General features: G+C 34.0%; 1 protein-coding gene across 5 annotated transcripts in view; it reads left to right on the top strand.

The window, feature by feature from the left end:
- The window catches only part of TENT2 (terminal nucleotidyltransferase 2), a 49,274-nt gene that overhangs the window by 15,477 nt on the left and 12,429 nt on the right, over positions 1-21,368 (top strand). For 2 of the 5 annotated variants that reach the window (XM_003408113.4, XM_010588239.3), the window contains 7 exons: positions 5,426-5,540; positions 5,632-5,723; positions 7,062-7,140; positions 8,867-8,936; positions 12,289-12,365; positions 12,728-12,856; positions 21,150-21,193. In XM_003408113.4, coding sequence (XP_003408161.1) covers positions 5,426-5,540; positions 5,632-5,723; positions 7,062-7,140; positions 8,867-8,936; positions 12,289-12,365; positions 12,728-12,856; positions 21,150-21,193 — 606 coding nt within the window. The remainder of the gene's footprint in view (positions 1-5,425; positions 5,541-5,631; positions 5,724-7,061; positions 7,141-8,866; positions 8,937-12,288; positions 12,366-12,727; positions 12,857-21,149; positions 21,194-21,368) is intronic. The other 3 variants (XM_010588240.3, XM_023545582.2, XM_064273555.1) reach the window with 3 other exon arrangements.

A 21,368-nucleotide genomic window follows, 5' to 3' on the forward strand; every position in this document is an offset into this window, starting at 1 on the left:
AGATGGAACTGACTGTAGGGAAGTCATTGTAGTAATTTAGGTACTACATGAAAGGTAATGGTGGTTTGAATTAAGAAGTGATGGTAGTAACATGGAGAGAAATTGATGGATTTGAGCTGTATTTGGGAAGTGGACTTGATAGGATTTGGTAATGGGTTAGATTATGGTTTTTCAGCCTTGACACAGTTGACACTTGGGACCAGCTGCCAGATAATTCTTTGGTGTGGAGGGGTTGTCCTGGACTTCTGTACATTCTGTGCGTCCCTGTTTTATGCTTGGTAGATGTCATAGCCCCCAGTTATGACAACCAAAAATGTCTACAAACATCGTCAAGCGTCCCATGGTTGGGGTGGGGCAAACTTATCTTCAGTTGAGAACTCCTGAATTAGATCGAGAATCACTCCCAAGTTTCTGGCTTCCACAACTGGGTCCAGGGTGGCATCATTCACTGAGATAGAACAAAATGGGAGAGGAACAGGTTGTGTGTGTGTGTGCATGTGCATATGCTTATGTGTTTAAATAGGAATGGGAGGGTGAGCAGGGAAAGTATGAATGTGAAAGGGAGGAGTTAGAGGTAGGAAGTTGGGATGAAGGAGTTTTTTTTTTTAAACTGGGAGAAAGTTCAACATGTATAAATGTTTATGGGAAAGAATCAGTAGCGAAGGATGAGACTGATCACTCCAGAGAAAGAATCAATATCAATAAGGCTCCATAGAAGGTGGTAAGGGAGTGGGTCCTGAGTATAGGTGGAGCGATTAGCCTTAAAAAAAAGATAAGAGAAAAACTTTTTTTGGACCTGGAGTGTAGGAGGAGCGGATAGGTGTGTAGGTACAGGAGGGTTTTAGGTATGGTAGGGAGAAGCTAATAAGAGTTCTCATACTTCAATGGCTTCTTTCTGTTTTCTCTGTGAATTAACAAGCAAGGTGGTCATCTGTTGAATGGAGAGGATGAAGTGGGATATCAGTGATTTGAGAATAGTGCAGAAAGTTTGAAATGCCATGTACTGAGTGTTTAACTTTTACTTTACTCTAGTTTTTAGTTAAATATATGATTTTTTAAACAAAAAAGAGACTGTAGAGGAATCAGAGTTATCCTTGCAAAGCTCCTGAGTTTCATCTATTATAACTGTTCTTTGGAAATTCTAGTCAGTTGAAAATATTATATGAATTGATTTCATGGATTTTGAGTTTTGAGTTGAGATAAGATTAGGCTGAGATTTTCTTGGTCCTGACTGTGAAAAATACAGGTAATCCACAATTTATTATGTATTTGAGTTATGATGAACTGCACTTATGATCATTTTTTTTTTGTGCATCTTATTAGTAATATGCACTGCATACAGTGTTGCAGCATGTAATTTGCTGATGTTACTCTCAGATGTTCACTTGCAGATGTTCAGTATTATGATTTACTGTCCGAAACACTGCTGTAGAGCAGGCTGTTACAACTGAAAAAGTAGGTTGGAGCCTATTTACAACAGAGTCTTCGGAGCGGGACCCTGTCATAAGTCAAGGACTACCTGTAGATGATTGTGAATGAATTATTCAAAATTTCTTGCGTAATGTTTAATTTGGGGAAGGAAGAAATATTATGGAGTCTTTTGACACCTTTGGAGGAACAGTTTGGAGACTTAGAGACTTATATTTCAAGTCTCTTAAGATCTTAAGACTTAGCTCCCTAACCTGCCCCCCGCCCCCCAAAAAAACCACCCAATTCGTAGCAACCCTATAGGACAGAGTAGAACTGCCCCGTAGGGTTTCTAAGGAGCGGCTGGTGGATTCGAACTGCTGACATTTTGGTTAGCAGCCAAGCTTTTAACCACTGTGCTACCAGGGCTCCCTAAGGGATCTATAAAATAAGATAAGGCAATGTTTTTCAGACTGTAGATAACAAGGATTGTGAAAGTCAGAATGTGCATTATGACCTGTATTTTTAAAGGAAAAATATAGTGTACCACTTGTAATAAGTATTGTTTTGGGTAACTTTTTTCCCATGTGCATATGTGTGCATATAAGCAGAAAGAGAGAGAGGATACTGGGTCATAATATAAAATACATCTTTTTAACATATGTGTTTGTGAAAAAAAAATTGAAAGCCGCTAAGATGTAAATTTATGTAGAATACGTAGACCAGGATTCAGCACAAAGGGACCCTCAAGTGAAAGCTTGTTTTTCTTTTTTTTCCTTCCTTCTCTTACCAGGCAGTTCTTTCTTGGCCAAGTTCATGTAATAGTATATGACTGAAAGCAGGTGGCGTATTGGTTAAGAGCTCGGTTGCTAGCCCAAAGGTCAGCAGCTCAAATCCACCAACCACTCCTTGGAAACCTTAAAGGGCAGTTCTACTCTGTCCTATAGGGTCACTATGAGTCGGAATCAACTCTATGACACCTAACAACAACAGCAAAAGCGGTCAGCTTTCAAGGATGGAAATCAGTAATTCAAAATGCCTTCTTAATCTGCAGATTTGTAAATTAAGATGACTCTACATTGTGTCCATATACAAAAACATAATAATGATTTAATAGGCTAACAAGGAATGGGTTGTTGTTTTGAGTATAGAAAGGGAATTCAACATTCAGAATGAATTTAAACTTTTATTACCCTTCTACTTTTATTTTACTGAGTAAGTTTATACTAGCATTTTCCACAGTAAACTTGTGTAACAAAGATTATGAAATGAGAGAGCCTGAGGAATTGCCGGTTTTTATTGGAATGATTGAGCTAATGAACCATTTTCTGGACCATGTTTTGTTTCTCCTATCTTGAAAACTCATTGCTAATTTGTGTTTGTAGTTTTTAGGTAGTGCTTACATTTAGGCAAAAACAGCGTTTGTTTTATATTGTAGAAGATGATCAGGTCTTGGTATTCCCAGCTAAAAAGTTTTTTCAGAGTCTTTTATGAAGGGACCCAGCTAACAGGGACAATGGATTTACCTGTGAATTGCAGCCTGTGAAGCCAGTTTTGGTTGCTTTTCCACTTGGTGCTGGATTTCTCAATTTGTGGAGAGTTAGTACCTACAGGCAATTTGATTTCTGGGCGTTTAGGCCCTAGGACTGTCCAAAATCTCTTCTTCTTTCTTCTTTTTTCCTTTTATACTGTTTCTGATAGTAAGGGGTCTTGCTGCTATTGATATTTGGCCCTACTTTCTCATATACTGGGGCTCATGGGGATACTCAGTCATTTAATTGTGTTGTATTTGTTGGCTATGGTTTAGTTTGATTTGATGTATTTGCTTGCTTTATTCTCCTAGTTGCACCGTTTTTTGGAGGGGGGAATCCAGTGATACTAAAAAATGATGTCTTTTTTATTGACAAGTTGCCCAGAATGCCTCTACCTTCTTAAAATGAGTATTCAAAACATGATAAAACTTTTTAAACAATGGGTGAGACTTGGGCCTTGTCATGGACTATGGAAAAGGATTAGAGAGGAAGGGATTGAAAAAACAGAAGAGAAACTGAAAAACTGATAGAGGTATCTTCCTTGAGATGATCAAAAGACTTGGGTACAAAAGTATGGGTAGAGAAATTAGCTTTGAACATAGAAAAAGGACAGCTTTTCTGACAGGAAATGTTATGTTAGTTTAACATATTAGTTTGTAGGCCTGGCATCAGGAAGTTGGGAGTGTCACATCTGATATCCTCATAATGTAAAGTTACCTGCTAGAGAAGTAGATAAGTACAGTGGACTTCAGGAAATTAGTAAAGATTTTGGAATGGTGATGGTGAAAAATGGAAGCAATATCTCAACAGATACATAGAACTAATTACTGAGTGATGCAAATGGCTGACCTTAGACTATAAATTTGAGTCTCCAATAAGCCCCATTGCTGTAAAGTTGATTCTGACTCATAACAACCCTATAGGCAGAGTAGAACTGCCCCATAGGATTTCTAAGGAGTGGCTGGTGGATTTGAACTGCTGACCTTTTGGTTGGCAGCCATAGCTCTCCATAGCTTTTAACCACTGAAACACCAGGGCTCCTATGAAACTCCAATATTGTATTTTTTTTCTTCTTCTTTTTTAAGCAGCAATTCAGATATAAGAGCAGAGGTGGTAGTTGTTTGGATTTGTTTGTTGGTGGTGGTTTGTTAAGAATTTCAGGATAGGTATTAGAGTGCAACAAGGGAATAATGTTTCTAAAGCATGATAAAAGAGAGTTGTTCAAGAGATGCATTGTGGAATATACACTGAGGGAATAATGTTTCTAAAGCATGATAAAAGAGAGTTGTTCAAGAGACGCGTTGTGGAATATACACTGATAAGGAAGCAAATCATTCCACATGGGTTTTTACGGGTTGGGAGAAAAGGGAGGATTCAAGGGAATCCAGGTTTTTATGGTTCTGGAGCAGGTATGGAAACCCTGGTGGCGTAGTGGTTAAGTGCTACGGCTGTTAACCAAAGGATTGGCAGTTTGAGTCCACCAGGCAGTCCTTGGAAACTCTATGGGACAGTTCTACTCTGTCCTCCAGTGTCGCTATGAGTCGGAATTGACTCGACAACACAGGGTTTGGTTTTTTGGGTTTGGAACAGGTATTAGGGGAGTAAGAGAGTGAGACTTGGACTAATAGGAAAGATTGAGGCCAAGTTAGTATATTGGAATTTAAGATTTCAGAGCTAGAGCAAATCCAGTTTATTGTAAAGACCACATTATGGTTATGGGAGTCAGACAGTGACAAAAAATATTGGAGTAAAAGAAGTCAAGAAATGGCGGGAGTATGTTGTTGTGGTATGTATCCTGTTATAGATAAGGAACTCACCTATGGTGATGGCAAGAGTTGGGTCAGAAGGAAAAGTGTGAATCAGATTGGTGGATAAACCGGTAGGTCAGTAGATGGCAACAAGAAGACAGAGTTCAGGGCAATATTGTGTGAATGGAGAAGGGGGTTATTTGCATGAGTGTCGAAGACCAGGTTTTTGTTTTTTTTTTCTTTTTTTAAAGTCTTTCATATTTGGTATTCATGGTCTTAAAACGAGGGGCTAGGCAAACTTTCTGTAAAGGGCTAGATAGTAAATATTTTAGACTTTGACACTTACATGTGGTTTCTGTTGCACATTCATGTTTGCTTGTTTTTACAATCCTTTTAAAAATATAAAAAACATTCTTAGTGCACAGACCGTTATAAAAACAGATAGCAACTACAGATAGTAACTTGCTGACCCATGGATTATACTCATTAGGAATTATTTTTGACTGCACTTTTCTGTTATTAGTAATATTTTAGTTTGTAAAATGTATGTGTAGTTTTCCCAGCCATTCCCCATCTGTGCTTGAGTAACAGTGGTTCTGTATTGCAGAGTATTGAGGAGATATATATATTTATTTTCTAAATACTGTCTAGTATTGATTTCACTTCTCAGTGTGATAATTACTTTTGCATTTCTGAAAAGTCACAAAATTTTGCTTTTTTTTTGGCGGTGGGTTCAAGTTGAGTCAGCAGATACTGGAATTATTTGAAGCATGTCAGCAGCAAGTAAGTGATTTAAAGAAGAAAGAACTTTGTCGGACAGTGCTGCAGAGAGAAATTCAGCTGTTATTTCCACGTATGTTTCCTTATTATGCATGTCCTTCATGTTTATGTATTCCTATTTTTAATTTTAAATAATACCTTGTAATTTTTGTCTGTTTATCTAGAAAGCAGACTATTTTTGGTTGGGTCCTCTTTGAATGGATTTGGTACCCGAAGCAGTGATGGTGATTTATGCTTAGTCGTTAAAGAGGAACCAGTAAGTAATGAAACGTTTATGCCAAGTGTATTTGTCATGTTAAGTCATTTAAGAAATATATAAAAGTCGTTGAGGAAAAGAACTGTTTATTGTAATTAAAGCAAAGCCAGGAAATGCTTTGGTTTAAGGCATATGTGTAATAAGCATAACAACTCTAGCATGTTTTTAGTTCTAAGTTGTTAAAATGAGATGTCTTCAGCATGTGTTTTTAAAGAGTTCGGCCTGTTGTGAAATGTCACTGGGTTGAACATATTACCAGGATGCAGCAAAGAAAAAAAGCAAGGAAAAGAATATTATGTTCCTGATATATTTTCTTTCCATTTACATTCTCAGTGATTCTGTTTTTAATCTTTATTTTTTTCACTTGAGAATACTTTGGGGTTTGGGTTTTTTATTATTATGGGATACCAAAAGAGAGATTCCACTGAAATTATAATAAGACTATTATAATTCATTATACTTAAAATATTCTGCTATTTTGCTAATATTTTGGCATTGTTTCTTCTTTTTAAGATACTTTTATGTATCTTTAATACCACAAGAGTTGTTGTTTATTAAACTAACCTGAAGCAATCTTTTAAGATCCTGAGGTCTCTTCTGAATTAACAAAGATTAAATTGAGTAGTGTGTGGTATAATTTTAGTACGACTTATTATGTTCCAACTCTTTAAAAATACAAAAAAGGTACTTAATAGTAATGTATATTTTTTTACTATTCTTATTATTCCATCAAGAAATCGTTTCTAGTTGCTACAAATCAAAAAGAGATTTACTCCAAAATAAACTGGTATTTTTCTAGGCTTTAAAGTCCTGTAAAGGAGAAGTAAAATAACCTTAGAGAATACAAGAGTTTTAGTTAAAACTTGCTGTCATGCAGTTAAACTACTTGCAAGCACATCCAACTAATCCTATGGTGTTATTCACGTGTCTGAATCTCGTTGTCATAGCTTATACTCAAGCTGAGACTCACATTACAGACGTGGACTTTATCTTTAAGCAGCTCACAATATAGACAAGAAAATAAAACATGTTATAGAATGTTGAAATTCAGTTTGTTTTTGTTGGAGGAGATTGCTTTTTGTACATTTATACTGGAAAATGAATGACATACATGGTTGTTTCAATATTTCTTTAAAAATTGTGCTTTAAGTTTGAAATAATTACTTGATAAGAAATACTGATTTGAAAGATAGCATTAAAGATTGACTATAATGTAATTTAGTGTGTACAGAAAAAATGAAACAAGTATATTGTTTTTTTTTTTTTTGAGATGCTTAAGAAAGTGAAACACTAGGTTTAGAGTAATAATGAAAAAACACTTTATTTTTAACTTTTCAGTGTTTTTTTCAGGTAAATCAGAAGACTGAAGCACGGCATATACTCACCTTAGTCCATAAACACTTCTGTACTAGACTTTGTAAGTCTGACCTTCCTCAAGCTCATATGTCATCTGATATAACTATTTAAAATGTCTCTCACTTTATCTTCTGGTAAGAATTGTTTATTTTCTGGTCAGGATAGGTATAATGTGGATCCTTTCTTCCAAATGGATTCCTTTTAATTTTTGACTAAAAGGAAGAGTGACTATTCAACAAATCTTTATTGAGCTTACTTGAAAGATATCCCACTGAATGCAGTGGGGGATTCAAGGGTTTTTAAGCCACAGTTCTTTTTCTCAAAAGGTTGTAGACTATTAGGGGAAACTAAAGCATGAATAATGCAAGCTATCTATGAAAAGCCAAAAGAGTGATCCAGGTACAGTCTTACACATGTTCATGAGAGGGAGAGAGAATTTCATGTCTTTTGTAATGACATGCACCTTTTCTTGCTTTAAAAATATTATCACTGAATATGAAGCCCAAATGTATTATTGCAGTAGAATGAACAGTGGTTGACTTGCCATTTTACTGTAAAATTTTATTCTTTGAATAAGCTGATTCTAAGCAGATTTTAATCCACATGTTAAGCCATCCCATTTAATTAATTTTATACTTCCACAGATTGTTGTGGACAGGTAAAGTCACACTATGTGATGTTGAAAAGGCAATATGCCCATTTATTTAGGAAATATTTATTATGTGTCAGGTTTTGAGCTGGGAAATGAGTTACTGCCCGCCCTTGAACAGCTTAAATCTATTGTGCGAAAGAAATAAGTGATTATAGTACAGTGGGCTTTAGTTTTTTTTTTTTATCTGTAAAATAAAGAAATAATTCATATCTTAAGTGGATTTTTAATAGCTATTATTAGAATCATAAAATTAAAAAAATGGAGAGAACCTTAGAGATCATCAAATGAAGGGTTTTTTTTTTTTTGATTACTGTTTTTAATAGTTGAAGTGACTGATGATTAACAGGCCTGGGTTTAGTAACTTGCCTGGAGGGGGTATAGTTGTTGGTGCCAGAACTTGTATTTGGAACTCAAAACTTTGAACTCCTAATCTTTTTTTTTTTCTTCCATTAAAACTCACTGAATTCCTACACATAATTTCCATTTTGAGGCTTGATTTATTTTATGATTTTGGTGGTAAAAACATTATAACGGACAATTTTTAATTTTTAAAAATTTTTAGTTTTTTAAAAAACCTGTTTTTCCGTTAGTTAAAAATGAAGAGATTATTCATTTGGGAAAGGTTTATAGAGTTTCTTCTTTATGATTTCTGTATTTTCCTAATTTTCTACAATGAACATGTATTACTTTAAACTCAGAAAAAAAAAAATCTTTAAACGTTTGATGAAACAAAAAAAATGTGTTTTTCCTCTTAGAGATTCTGCTTCCTTGCGCCCTCTCCTCCTCCGTGTGTCATGTTGCAGGAGTTTTTATATTTAAAATTCTTTGTAAATGTTACTTTTGTAGATGCTATTTCATGTGCTATACCAGAATTTAGACATCCTCCCGTTGCTGGCCTAGATTTGAAGTTATTAGACTGCGTTTCTGCAAATAATCTTCATATAAAGCCCTCTTAAAGACTGGACCCTCCAGCCATAGAAGAATTCAGTGATGTCCTCACTTCTTTGTTTTCTTTCTCAGAGACTACACTCTGATTGTTTTAACTTAGTAAAATATAATTTTTAAAAAATACACATTGTAACACTGAATTTAAGAAACATTTATAGATATTCGTATTTTATTCTTCGACTTTTAGCTGGCTACATTGAGAGACCTCAGCTGATTCGAGCAAAAGTGCCAATTGTTAAGTTCAGGGATAAAGTCAAGTAAGTAGTCATTGAACTCCCCTTTTTCATTTGCTTTAGGTCATTTTTAGCATTCATGTGGTGTACATAATTGAGAAATAAATTCTATAATGTAATAACTTACCTTTGTCAGTTTTTAAGATTGCTTGATAGAGTCTTTGAAATGATGAGCAATTCTTCCTCATACTTACCTGTGCTTAGCTATTGTCCTTGACATTTTGAGTATTTGAAACTTTATCGAGTTTAAAGAATATATACATATTTACATATTATATTTTTAAGTGACCTACAGTCTTTTGGCATCTACTCTTTCACTAAAAACAAAAAATAAAATTGCAAGAGAAGGATATTATTACACATAAAAAGGCCTTTGTTTTTTGGAAGGAGGATTTCACTTCTGTTCTTACACAAATTCTGGTTTAAAGGTAAGCCAGATGGTGCTTAGAATGGGTGATAAGAAGGTAAGATTATCTCTTCTGTTCCATGTCCATATGACCAATTAAGTTTATTCAGCTCGGAGTTCATGGACTTTGTTTTTTATCCGACACCCATCTTTTCGTGTGTGTGATTGCTTTTAATGTATCTGATGAGAATGGGAATTTTGATATGTTGTTTCATCTTTCTCATAGAGAATAGTGTTATTTGGTAGTTTCTAAGATCTTACATAGTTTACATGCTAAAATTATATACATAGTTCTGATTTGTGAGTTTCTATGACAGTTTTGTTTATTTCGTTTGCTCTTTTGCACACATTCATAATTTTTACTCTAATTCAGTTTGGAAAATCTTGGTGTTAGCTAAAGGCTGAATTACATATCTTGGAGCCCTGGTTGTGCAGTGGGTAAAGAGCTATGGCTGCCAACCAAAAGGTCACATTTTGAATCCATCAGCCGCTTCTTGGAAACCCTGTGGGACAGCTGTATTGTGTCCTGTAGGGTCATTATGAATCAGAATCTACTGGATGGCAACGAGTTTGATTTGGTCTGAGGTACAAATAAACTGGGGCTTCTAGTAGTTATAAACTGTATTGCAGAGGTGGTAGAATCTTTATATCAATCTGTCATAACTAAGAAGGAGTCCTAGTGGTGCAGTGGTTAAGTGCTTGGCTACTGATTGAAAGGTCAATAGTTTATACCCACCAGCAGCTCTGCGGGAGAAAAATTTGGCAGTCAGCTTCCATAAAGATTACAGCATTGAAAACCCTATGGGGCGGTTCAACTCTGTTTGTAGGGTACCTGTAAGTTGGAATCAACTTGATGGCAATGGGATTGGTTTTTTGTTGTTTTTTTTTTTCAATTGTAACTAAAGGAGCTGTGGTGGCACAGTGGTTAAGCACTCAGCTGCTAACTGAAAAGCTGGTAGTTCAGAACCACCAGCTGCTCCATGGGAGAAAGATAAGGTGTGGCACCTACTTTCGTAAAGATTACAGCTTTTGAAACCCTATGGGGACATTCTACCCTGTCCTATAGGGCCACTATGAGTCGAAATCGATTCGATGACAATGCAGTATTATAACTAAATGTAACTAATTTAATTTTATACCTAATATATCTTTGAGCTAAAGTAGGAACATGGCAAACTAAATAACTAATGTGAAAATCTCACTTCATGAGTACATATTTTAATAAAAAAAAGACAATTAAAGGCTGTTTACCAATGAAAGTACGCTGTACTTAAAAAATTGGAGCAGAGTGCTCAACTTAGAATTCTCTTCGATCCTTCCTAAACTTCGGTTTACTTTCTGTTAAATCTGTGGACGCTGTTAATGGATACACCTATAATTTGGGAAAACTGTTAGGAAACAAATTTAATAAAGTGCTTTTCAGAGATTTTCATAAGTAATCATGCCCAATGGTAGATTATTTAAAATGTAGCATATATTAAATATAATAGTTTTCTTAACATTTAATGTAATAGGCCATATTCTACCCCTTGAAAAATCTGTTTTTTACATCTGAGTTGATCATATGCTTTGTATGTGAAATTTTCCAAGTCATTTATATACTGCCTAATTTGGCAGAATAATTAATCCTACTCTGGTCGCATAATCTTGTTAATATGCCTTTTGTAAAGTAATGTGGAGCACAGTCTTGTCCAACATAGTAAACTCATTTATTTAAGAACTAATTTTTAGTTACCCTTCATAGAAGGCAGGATATATAATATATAATGTACATTATAGTATATATTGTATATTTATATTATACATATATGTATATATATATCCTAGAATATATAAAAACAAACAGACCTGTTGCCATCGAGTTGATTCTGACCATAGCGATCCTATAGAACAGAGTAGAACTGCCCCACGGAGTAGCTGGTGAATCTGAACTACTGGTCTTTTGGTTAGCAGCTGAGCTCTTAACTGCTGTGCCACCGGGACTCCAAGGATCTATAACATAAAAAAAAAATTATGTATTATAAAATATAGCTAGCTCCCGCCTTTTGGGAATGTAATACATTCTCAATTATGTATTATAATTGATGAAATTTGATGTATATTTATATTGAGGGGCTTGTTATAAATACAATTATGATTAAACAAGTAACTCTTCATTTTAATGAAAGATGTAATACCGAGAATATCATTGTTGCCCTTTTTCCCTTAAATTGTGAATTGCATGATGCTTTTGCTTTCAAAGGAAACCCTGGTGGCGTAGTGGTTAAATGCTGTGGCTGCTAACCAAGAGGTCGGCAGTTCAAATCCTCCAGGCACTCCTTGGAAACTCTACGGGGCAGTTCTACTCTGTCCTCTAGGGTCGCTATGAGTCGGAGTCAACTCAACGGCAGTGGGTTTGGGTTTTTTTGCTTTCAAAGAAGTATCCCTTGTGTTACTTATTTGTTTAATCATTATAACTCTTCCCAGACATCAGTAGCTAAATTTGGCATGGTGAAATAATTTGCCAGCCTTTTTGGAGGAAATACAATGTGTAGATAGAGCCTTTATTTTTTTCTCCTGTACTTTATTTGGCTTCCTATTCCCATTTTTTAAAAAGTAAATTAATATTTGAGAGTATATAACTTAGTCAGATAGTTTGCTCAGAAATGTTTTTGGCCACATAATGTTGTTTATCTGCAACGAATCTCAAGTTTTTAAAAATTTCCTTTGTCTAAAGTAATTGGAACATTACCAGTGCATTATAGATCTTTCGACAGTATCTTATTTTATATTATTAATATATATCAAATCATATTAAAATGATATTCTGAGTATGTATTCATTCTTAATACTTTACTGCTTCATTTTAAAAACACAGCTCTTTGGTCTTTGGGCTCATGCTGTTTTGCATCATTAGATGGGAGGTTATTAATCACTGGGGAATTAGTTTGATTTGTACTTGAGCTAAAGTTTTGTTTTGTGTTTTAATAGTTGTGTGGAGTTCGACTTGAATGTAAATAATGTTGTTGGAATAAGAAACACATTCCTTCTCAGAACTTACGCATACCGTAAGTTTTTGGTTTATTTCCAAATAATTATTCCTTATTTCTTCTTGAAGATGTTTACGGTAAATAGTGATATCTGTTGAGTTGTGTTTAAATGTATTATGTCTTATTTAATTATTTGAATATGTTGCTACACTAAAATCATATACTACAATAATTATAGGTAAATCAAATATATTTTAATAGCTGATCATTTTTAAAAGGTAATGAAAATAAGTTTTAAAAGTTAGACACATTTGTGGTGAATACAGTATTTGGTACACAGGGAGGTAGTGCTTTTTTTATTGTCATGGAGTTGGGAAATGATAACTTTCAAAGTATCTGTAATACATGCTTACCACTTTAAGTTTTAATTTTACTTTCAGTTGAAAATCGAGTTCGTCCATTAGTACTGGTGATTAAGAAGTGGGCGAGTCACCATGAGATAAATGATGCCAGTCGTGGTACTTTAAGCAGCTATAGTCTTGTTTTGATGGTTTTACACTATTTACAAAGTAAGTATCGTGAGGTCTTTTTTTTCCCTCAATTTTTAAAATAGAAATGCGCTTAAACTTCACTATGGTGTCTTTCCTGTTGACCTGTGTATAAATAGCATTGTTGTAAAAAAATCTCTCTGAGGCCCATGTATCCCATTTTGTTGCTTTGAACAAATGTTCTTGAAATGTTATTTCCTGAAAAATATTATGAAATTTCACTGTGTTCTTATTTTTTGACAATTTTTTTCTATATCCACTTTTGTATTAAAAGAATATTTTCCACTGTATTGTGGATCCGTTATCTTGAGGCAGACCAGCGTTCAGAAGGCCTACAAAAATAAGCTCAAGCACCATTCATTGCATTTTTATTTTTCATTTTCATTCGAGGCAGGAATTAAATGATTTTCTTTTTGGTCAAAGAAGCTTTTAATTTCCTACATGACCAAAATAATTTTGCTTTTCATTCACGGTAAGCTGCCCTCTCCAACTAGATTTTATCTTTACAGGTCTATTGTGTCAGATTGACTCCCAAATTTTAATTCAGTCCAGCTAGCCATTGTTTATTAGACTTTTCTGATAAAAACTCATTCTTTTTCATACTGTGGGAAACAGTAGTAAGTGAACACTTATTTGTAATTTGTGTCATTTATGGATAGGTCTGTGAGAATTTCTACAAGTATTGAAAATTCTCTGGAAATACAGAGCTGGCTAACCAGATCCAATTGAAACCCTTATGTCTAAGACATATTTCATATTTAATATCTTATGTACTGTATTTTGATGCAAATAACACACTCCTTCTACATTTGTTTTGCTGACCACTCCCCTCATGAGGTATTTTCTGAAGCACACTATGCTAATTTTTTCCACAGCAACATATTAAAAAAAAATTTTGAAATAGTGGTGCTTCTGAAAATAACCTTGTGGGGGGAGAGTGCTGTCATCAAACAGATAAAGAAGGTGTGCATTATTTGCTTAGAAATATGGTAGATAAAAATCCAAGAAATAGGAATTAAGTCGTTTTACACAGTCTGCTAAGCTGGATAATAAGAGTTGATAAAGATGGTTGCATGCAGTTTTATAGTTATTAGATTAGGGGTCTGAAATCTTTAATGACTGATTGTCTAAACATATGATATGTGGTGGAAGGGAGGTCAGGTGAAAGACTTGATGTTAATATGGTAAAAGAGTATTTGCCAGGAAGTCTAGGGCCTGATCTTTTCTGGTTAATATTTCCAGAGTGTAGAATCGTGCTTCCCAAAGGTTACAATAGTAAGACATGTTTTAGTATATAATACTCATTTGTTCATTTCATGAATATTTGTTTCGTACCTACTAAATAAATGCCAGGTATTCTAGGATCTGGAGCTACAGCAGTGAACAAAATAGAAAGACAATTATTTTCTTCATGGAGCTTATATTTAAAATTTAACCTTTAGTACCTGTTACCTGCCAAAACATTTGATGTATTAGGAACTGTCACAACTTATGGGTTATTAATGAGATTGTGATGTCAAGGTGATCTTTTTATCGTGATTGTGTGAATTGGGCTACTGTGTAACAAATTATTTAATTATTACAATGCATTGATTTAAAATAATGAACACCTACTTTAAAAATATGCTTTTATTGCATTGTTTGGTGCTTTTTAGATTCTGAGAGAGATAATGGAGATGATATTAGCAGTTTTGTCAGAGGCAGCAGAAAAATCAGGTGGTCAAAAGTTGAGGCAATTTGATTCCCTTACGGTAGCATTTCTGTACTGAGAGTATTGGGAATTGGAAAGAAGAGGGGACACATTTTCCTTGGTAGATATATCAGAAATGATCAGTGTTGGGGGACATAGTTTTATATCACATATAATTTCTAGGACTCTATGCTTTTTTTGAGTAGAGATTGGAGGATGATCCTCAAATTGAGGATATCTTCATAGTGAGTCATGTTTACTAATAGGAGGATGGCAGTGGTTGGGGACAGAAGCAAAGATTGTCATATCAATGGCTTAAAAAAGAGTGGTTCAGTGGTGAGAGGGATATGTCAGGAATTCTTTCTTTTCAGAGGTCTGGCTTAGCATAAGCAATTAATGAATCACTGAACAAAATATTTCTCAATTATTCAACCTCGGGATTTTAATTCAGTAGAAGCAATGAATAAGACTCCTGGTCACACATTTAATTTTGCCCTTTTGTTTCAGAATTATTATATTTAAAATGATAACTAAACTGTAGCAATATTAAAATATAATTATTTAAAATTTTTATATTCATTTTGAATAAGTCATGCACATATATTCTATAAAATCTGGAAGATACACTAGAGTAGAAAGAGGAAAGAAACAAATTACCTGTATTTCTACCACTGAGAGTCTATTACTGTTAATTTTTTTTTTTCCCCCCAGCTTTGGCTTTTTTTGCAAGGGTTTCAAAATTACTGTCTAGCTAAACATTAAATGCCAAGTTTAATTCCAACTATACTGACAAATAACAAAACTATAATGCATGTTATTTCACTCTGTAAAAAACATGGTTTTCTTAAATAGATAGTATTCTTAAATTTTTTCTTTTTTTAACCTGTGCTCTATCACATTGATAAGGAGCCCTTGGTATACAGTAGTTAAGCGGGTGGCTATTAACTAAAAGGTCCGTGGTTGGAACCCATTAGATGCTCCACAGGAGAAAGACAGGACGGTTTGCTTCCTTAAAGATTATAGCCTTGGAAACCCTGTGGGGTAGTTCTAGTCTGCTCTATAAGGTCTGTATGAGTTGGAATGGACTTGATGGCAATGGGTTTGACACTGATAATAGAACCTTGGTGGCGCTAGACTGCTAACTGAAAAGTTGGCAGTTCAAACTCACCCAGCAGCTCCATGAGAGAAAGACTTGGCAATCTGCTTCTGCAAAGATTACAGCCTAGAAAACCCTGTGTGGCAGTTCTCCTCTATCACATGGGGTCACAGTGAATTGAAATAGACTTAATGACACTTACTGGGTTTTAACAACAACATGATTTCCGGACTTTTAGATTTCATGGAATAGTAAAATTTCAAATGAGGAACTAACCTAGAGTTTAGTTTTCTTGTTGTTGATTTTTGCTATGTTAAGTATCAAAACCAAAAAACGACTATTGGCTAAAGTACCATAATTTCTTAAAAGATGGTGCATATTAACACCAAAAACATAAGAAGGATAGAATCTCAGAATACAGGACAGACCAGTATAATTGTTACCCTCTTATGAACTCCTGACACACATAAAATTATTTTTATTTTCTAAGTTTATCACAGTTCAATCAATTTTCTCTATGATAGGAAATTTTGGGGCTATTTTTTCATATTTAACTCAAATAGACTTAGACTGATTTCTGAACAAAATCTTGATTCTATCTTTAAGTACACCTTCAGCTCAGCTTCCTGTGGAGATAGGGTGCAATCATTTGGGCAAGCGTTTATGTTAATGTTCTTAATTTTCATAAGATGTCAAACATATCCTCTCCTTGGTTATCAAAGCATTTAATATACTCCTAGCCTGAATTTCTGCATTCTAGATTCTTGGCAGAGAATATAACTTTGAACTCTCTATTTCCATTTTTAATCAAAAATTTAGTGACAAAAATGTTTGCGTGATGTAGTACAGATGTAGGATTAATGTCCTTAAGTTGGCAAAGTTTTAAAAAATAACAGTATGCAATCACAATCATACACTTCTGGTGAGAGTATCAATTTGGTACAATTTTGTAATTAGTATTATGTTCATATTCTTTGACTCCGTGATTCCATTTTTAGGAATTTATCCTCAGGTAATAATTAAGGATGCATGTATTTTTTTTATATGAATTTATATATAAGGCTGTTTATCACAGTGTTTGTTATAGTAAAAGATTAGACATGCCTAAGTTTTCAAAAATAGAGGGAATGGTTAAATTAAGTATAATCTACTGTAACATGAAATTTATGCAGACACTAATAATCATATTTTAAAGATATTTAATAATATAAGAAAATACGCATGATAAACTAAGTCATATACTAGATGAAACCAATTTTAATTAAAAAATAGTAACTATATATTTGTGTTTGTGTATCTGTTTGTATATATACAAATACTGAAAAGATATGTACCACAATTTTATTGGGGATTACTTATGGACAGTGGTTTTTTTTAAATAAAAATACTTTGCTGTACTTCTAGATATTATGTGTTAAATAAGAGATTATATTTTTATTTGAATAATGGAATCAGATGAATTTTTTTTTAGTTATCAACAGAGACCTAGTTCAGATGGGCCAAAGTTTTATGAATCAGTGCTCAGAAAGATTTGATAATCTTCCTCTTTTTTAAAAGCTTCAGATATTACTTTTATATCACTAATTATTTTTATCCAGTTTTACAGTACATTCTGAAACATACGTTATTGATGCTTTTTAGTGAACTCTGTCCTCCTGAGGATTGCAGTTCAGTTGAATATATTAACAAGATTACTTATAACATAAATATAAGGTAGAAAGAATATGACACGTAGCACCGTCTAGTGTCTATTTGCTTTTTAGTTTTAGTAGTGACTTAAAAATTAGATTTAACTAAAGCATTTACCATCCGTCAGTATGCGTATATGTCCCCACTTACTGTTAAATTAAACATTTTAATTTGGATGTCTGTTTATAAAAATGTACTGTCATAATAGATACCCCAATGTGATTTTGCAAGTAATTTGAAAATTCAGGCATTAGCACGTTGCCAGTGTTATCAAATCATGTTAAAATTTAGTTTAGATTTCGTTAAAGGTTTTTTATTCTTGGAAAAGTGGACCTTTTTTACTGAAGTGATTTGTTATTTAACATTGCTATTTTCAGCCATTTCTGGGTCTTTCTTAAAGGACATCAGCTAGACAAAGCTCACGTGTAACTCTATATTTCAGAAATTTAAGCTACAGCAGTTCCCCTTTAACCACAGTGGATACAGTCCAAGACCTCCCACGGATGCCTGAAACAGCAGATAGTACCACACCTTGTATTATACTATGATTTGTCTTGTACACACATACCTATGATAAAATTTCATTTATAAATCAGGCGCAGTAAGAGATTAACAACAATAACTAGCAATAAAATAGAACAGTTATAATAGTGTACTGTAATAAATGTTACATGAATGACGGAGTGGAATGGCATGAGATTTCATCATGCCATGCACTTATTTAGCATTTTAGAACTGCAGTTGGCAGCGGGTAACTGAAACTGCAGAAAGAGAAATGATGGATAAGGGGGGACCACTGATATCCCTCCCTAGAAGAAATTAGGAAGGAAATTAAAAAAAAAAAAGAACCAGACTCATAGCTATCAAGTTGATTCTGACTCACAGCGACCTAATAGGGCAGAGTAGAACTGTCCCATAGGGTTTCCAAGGAGCGGCTGGTGGATTCGAACTGCCGACCTTTTGGTTACCAGCAGAGCTCTCAACCATTGTGCCACCAGGGCTCCAGAAAGGAAATAGGTGGTTGCATTTCTAGACGGTATCAAATTACAATGAGGAAAGGGGCCTAAAAGAGTCTGCAAGGTGTATTGAGGAGTTCCAGCTCTGCCACAAAGAACTGATTTTTGTGATTTCGTCAAGTCATTGTACCTCTGTGGCCTTAATAGTCTCATCTGTAACATGAATAGATTAGATGTCATTTAACTTTTGTTAAACCTTTTAAATGCTCTACTATCTTTTCTGCCATGAACAGAGAAATGAAACAGGGCCTCTGTATGTAGAAAGACTGAAAACATAAAGCATTTCTTAGGATGAAATGAACGGTTTATAATAGACTACTTATGCTTGGGAAACCCTGGTGGTGTAGTGGTTAAGTGCTATGGTGGCTATCCGAAAGGTCAGCAGTTTGAGCCTACCAGGCGCTCTTTGGAAACTCTGGGGCTGTTCTACTCCGTCATATAGGTCACTATGAGTCAGACTTGACTCAATGGCAGCAGGTTTTTTTTTTTTAACTTATGCTTGAAAAGATGGCTGATGAGAGCATGATGGGAAAACCCACTGGGAAGAGATTTTAATGAGAATCTAAGATTAGGAGTTAATGATAAAGGCAAAATTATAAATTAGTTAGAAATAATAATGCAAATGAATATTCATGGAATGTTCATATGTTACCAAGCAGTTTTAAGTGTTCTTGCATTTTCAGAATTAATGGTTTCATAGTGGTGTTGAAGATCACCTGTTTTAATAGTTGAAATTTTGATAAATAATTGTGGTAAGTTTATGGGTATAAATTTGTTGTAGGTGCCTGATTTGAAAGCCCCCACCCATCTGGACTGCAGGCAAAGTAAAACCTTGTAGATTAGCAATACTCATGATATTACCTGTTAATCATACACTGCAATAGTAAAGCTGTTTTGTTCTGTCTTTAATAGAAAAATTAAAAGGTTGCATCTATAGTGAAGAATTTTAAAGCCAAAACCAATAAAATACTAAGCTCTTTCAGGTTACTATCAGGATACTGTTAATAAATAACTGCCACAGTACACTAATTGCTTCTCTAATGACCAGTGTTTATAAATCTCTAAGGTTGTAAGACAACAAATTTACTGAATGATAACCCATGCCTCCAAAAGTTTCCAAATTTCTGTATTCTAATTCTCTACAGTCCTTTCCTCATTCTTTGTTTTACTATAATTTTAATTTACTGCGTATTTAGTGGGAAAGGAATTCGTATTTTTAAGTTAATCAATTTCAAGTAAGATTTTCCAGTTCGACGTCTATGTTATAACCAAAATCACTCAAAAATGTTACGGAAATATACATTTAGAATTAGAGTGACTGGGGCTTGAGATTACTGGTGGGGCCTTCTAGAATTTTGAGCCTTTGAATGCCTCTTGGGTTGGGGGAGCAGCGGGGGTATACCCTTACTTCCTAAGAATTATTCTGGTAAGTAATGAGTAAGTATTTTCCCATAATAGTCTCAGTCATACACTGTGAATAACCAGACTGTCATGGAATTTTATTTTACTCCCAATTTTGAACTTGGCAATGAAGCATGATACAGAAGAGAAATTTAAGTGATGCATCCTGCTCTGTACTCTTTGGAAGAAATTTTATATTTCTCATCATAGTTGTAGACTGTGTAAGCTGGTCATAATGGTTGGTTACATGTACTGGATTTTTGCAAATAATGTGCCACACAGTACATGAGCACGCACATATAATGCACAGCTCACTTACGGAAATAACAGGTTTGATCAGTTGGCAAAAAAAAAACAAACCCAAAACAACTGTATAATGTGTGTGTTATTTGCATAAAAATAAGGTATATTAATGTATTCCAGATGTCACTTTAAGAAGTTTTTGGTAAATAGCAAATTAAAAGTGAATTAAAGTTTCTTTGTTACTGAATTTATCTATGTAACGTACTTTTAATTCTTAAATACAGAGTTTATTATATTGGTCTCTCATCTTAAAGAAATCTTGAAAATATATTACTTGTATGTTTCCATATTCAGGACATTATATTTTAGTTATTTCTGTATTGGGAATATTAAGCACTTTGCCTTTCCTATTGCTCCATTCACATTATAATGGTATGCAATTACTGTTAATGCATTTAATGAAGTTATAGTGCATTAACTGCTGAAGGATGAAGAATTATGTTAAAAAATGTAGTGATAATATATAATGGTAATGATTGCTTTGCATGAAATTTAATTCACTTTATAGCAGATTGGTGGAAATCTCCTGATTGAGATTCTAACTTTTGCTCAAAGAGTACATATTCATGAAGTTGACAATTTTTTTCTTAATGCAAGATTCCTGGAAGTGCATCAATTTTGGTATTACTGTTTTATAGTTTTATAGTAGCAAAAGTTAAATATCCAAGAGGGCAATTATGATAGAAACTGTTGTTCTTTTATGATATAGTATCATTGGACAATAGTTTTTAAATTTTTTTTTTATAACTTCATACTGTTTTAACAATGTCCATTCAATACCTGTAGAACAATCCTTTTCTTGCTTATTTTGTGTGTGTGTCTGTTGTTGGACCAAATGATGTATATCCCTTTAAAGATGGCCTATTCTAAAACCATGTAAAGAATGTTGGTTTACATGGGAATATACATAGCTTACTAACAAAACCTTAAATCGTCAACTGAAATATGTTTTAAACAAAGTATTAAGAAATACACTTAATTTAGTAAAGTATATGAAAACTGTTAAATTTTAGCATAAACCCTGATATTAGCAGTTTCATACCTAGGGTGTAACTGACAAGTTATTGCTTTGTAAATGAATCGTGAGTCACGGAAGCTTTAAACTTTTTCTTTTTATAGCCCTACCTGAACCCATCCTTCCATCCCTCCAAAAAATTTACCCAGTAAGTGTTTCTTACGAATTATTATAATATGTATTGTGTCAAGTATATATAGAATTATTATATGCAGTATTAATGTGAACATAAAAGTAGTAATAGTTACCTTCTTAGTAAAAGATAACATTTTCTGTATTGGTTGAGGCATTGGCCACTAGAATGTTTAAGATGTTTTACATAT

This window comes from Loxodonta africana, chromosome 2 (genome assembly GCF_030014295.1).
Source record: "Loxodonta africana isolate mLoxAfr1 chromosome 2, mLoxAfr1.hap2, whole genome shotgun sequence".
In the NCBI taxonomy this organism is placed as follows: Eukaryota; Metazoa; Chordata; class Mammalia; order Proboscidea; family Elephantidae; genus Loxodonta; species Loxodonta africana.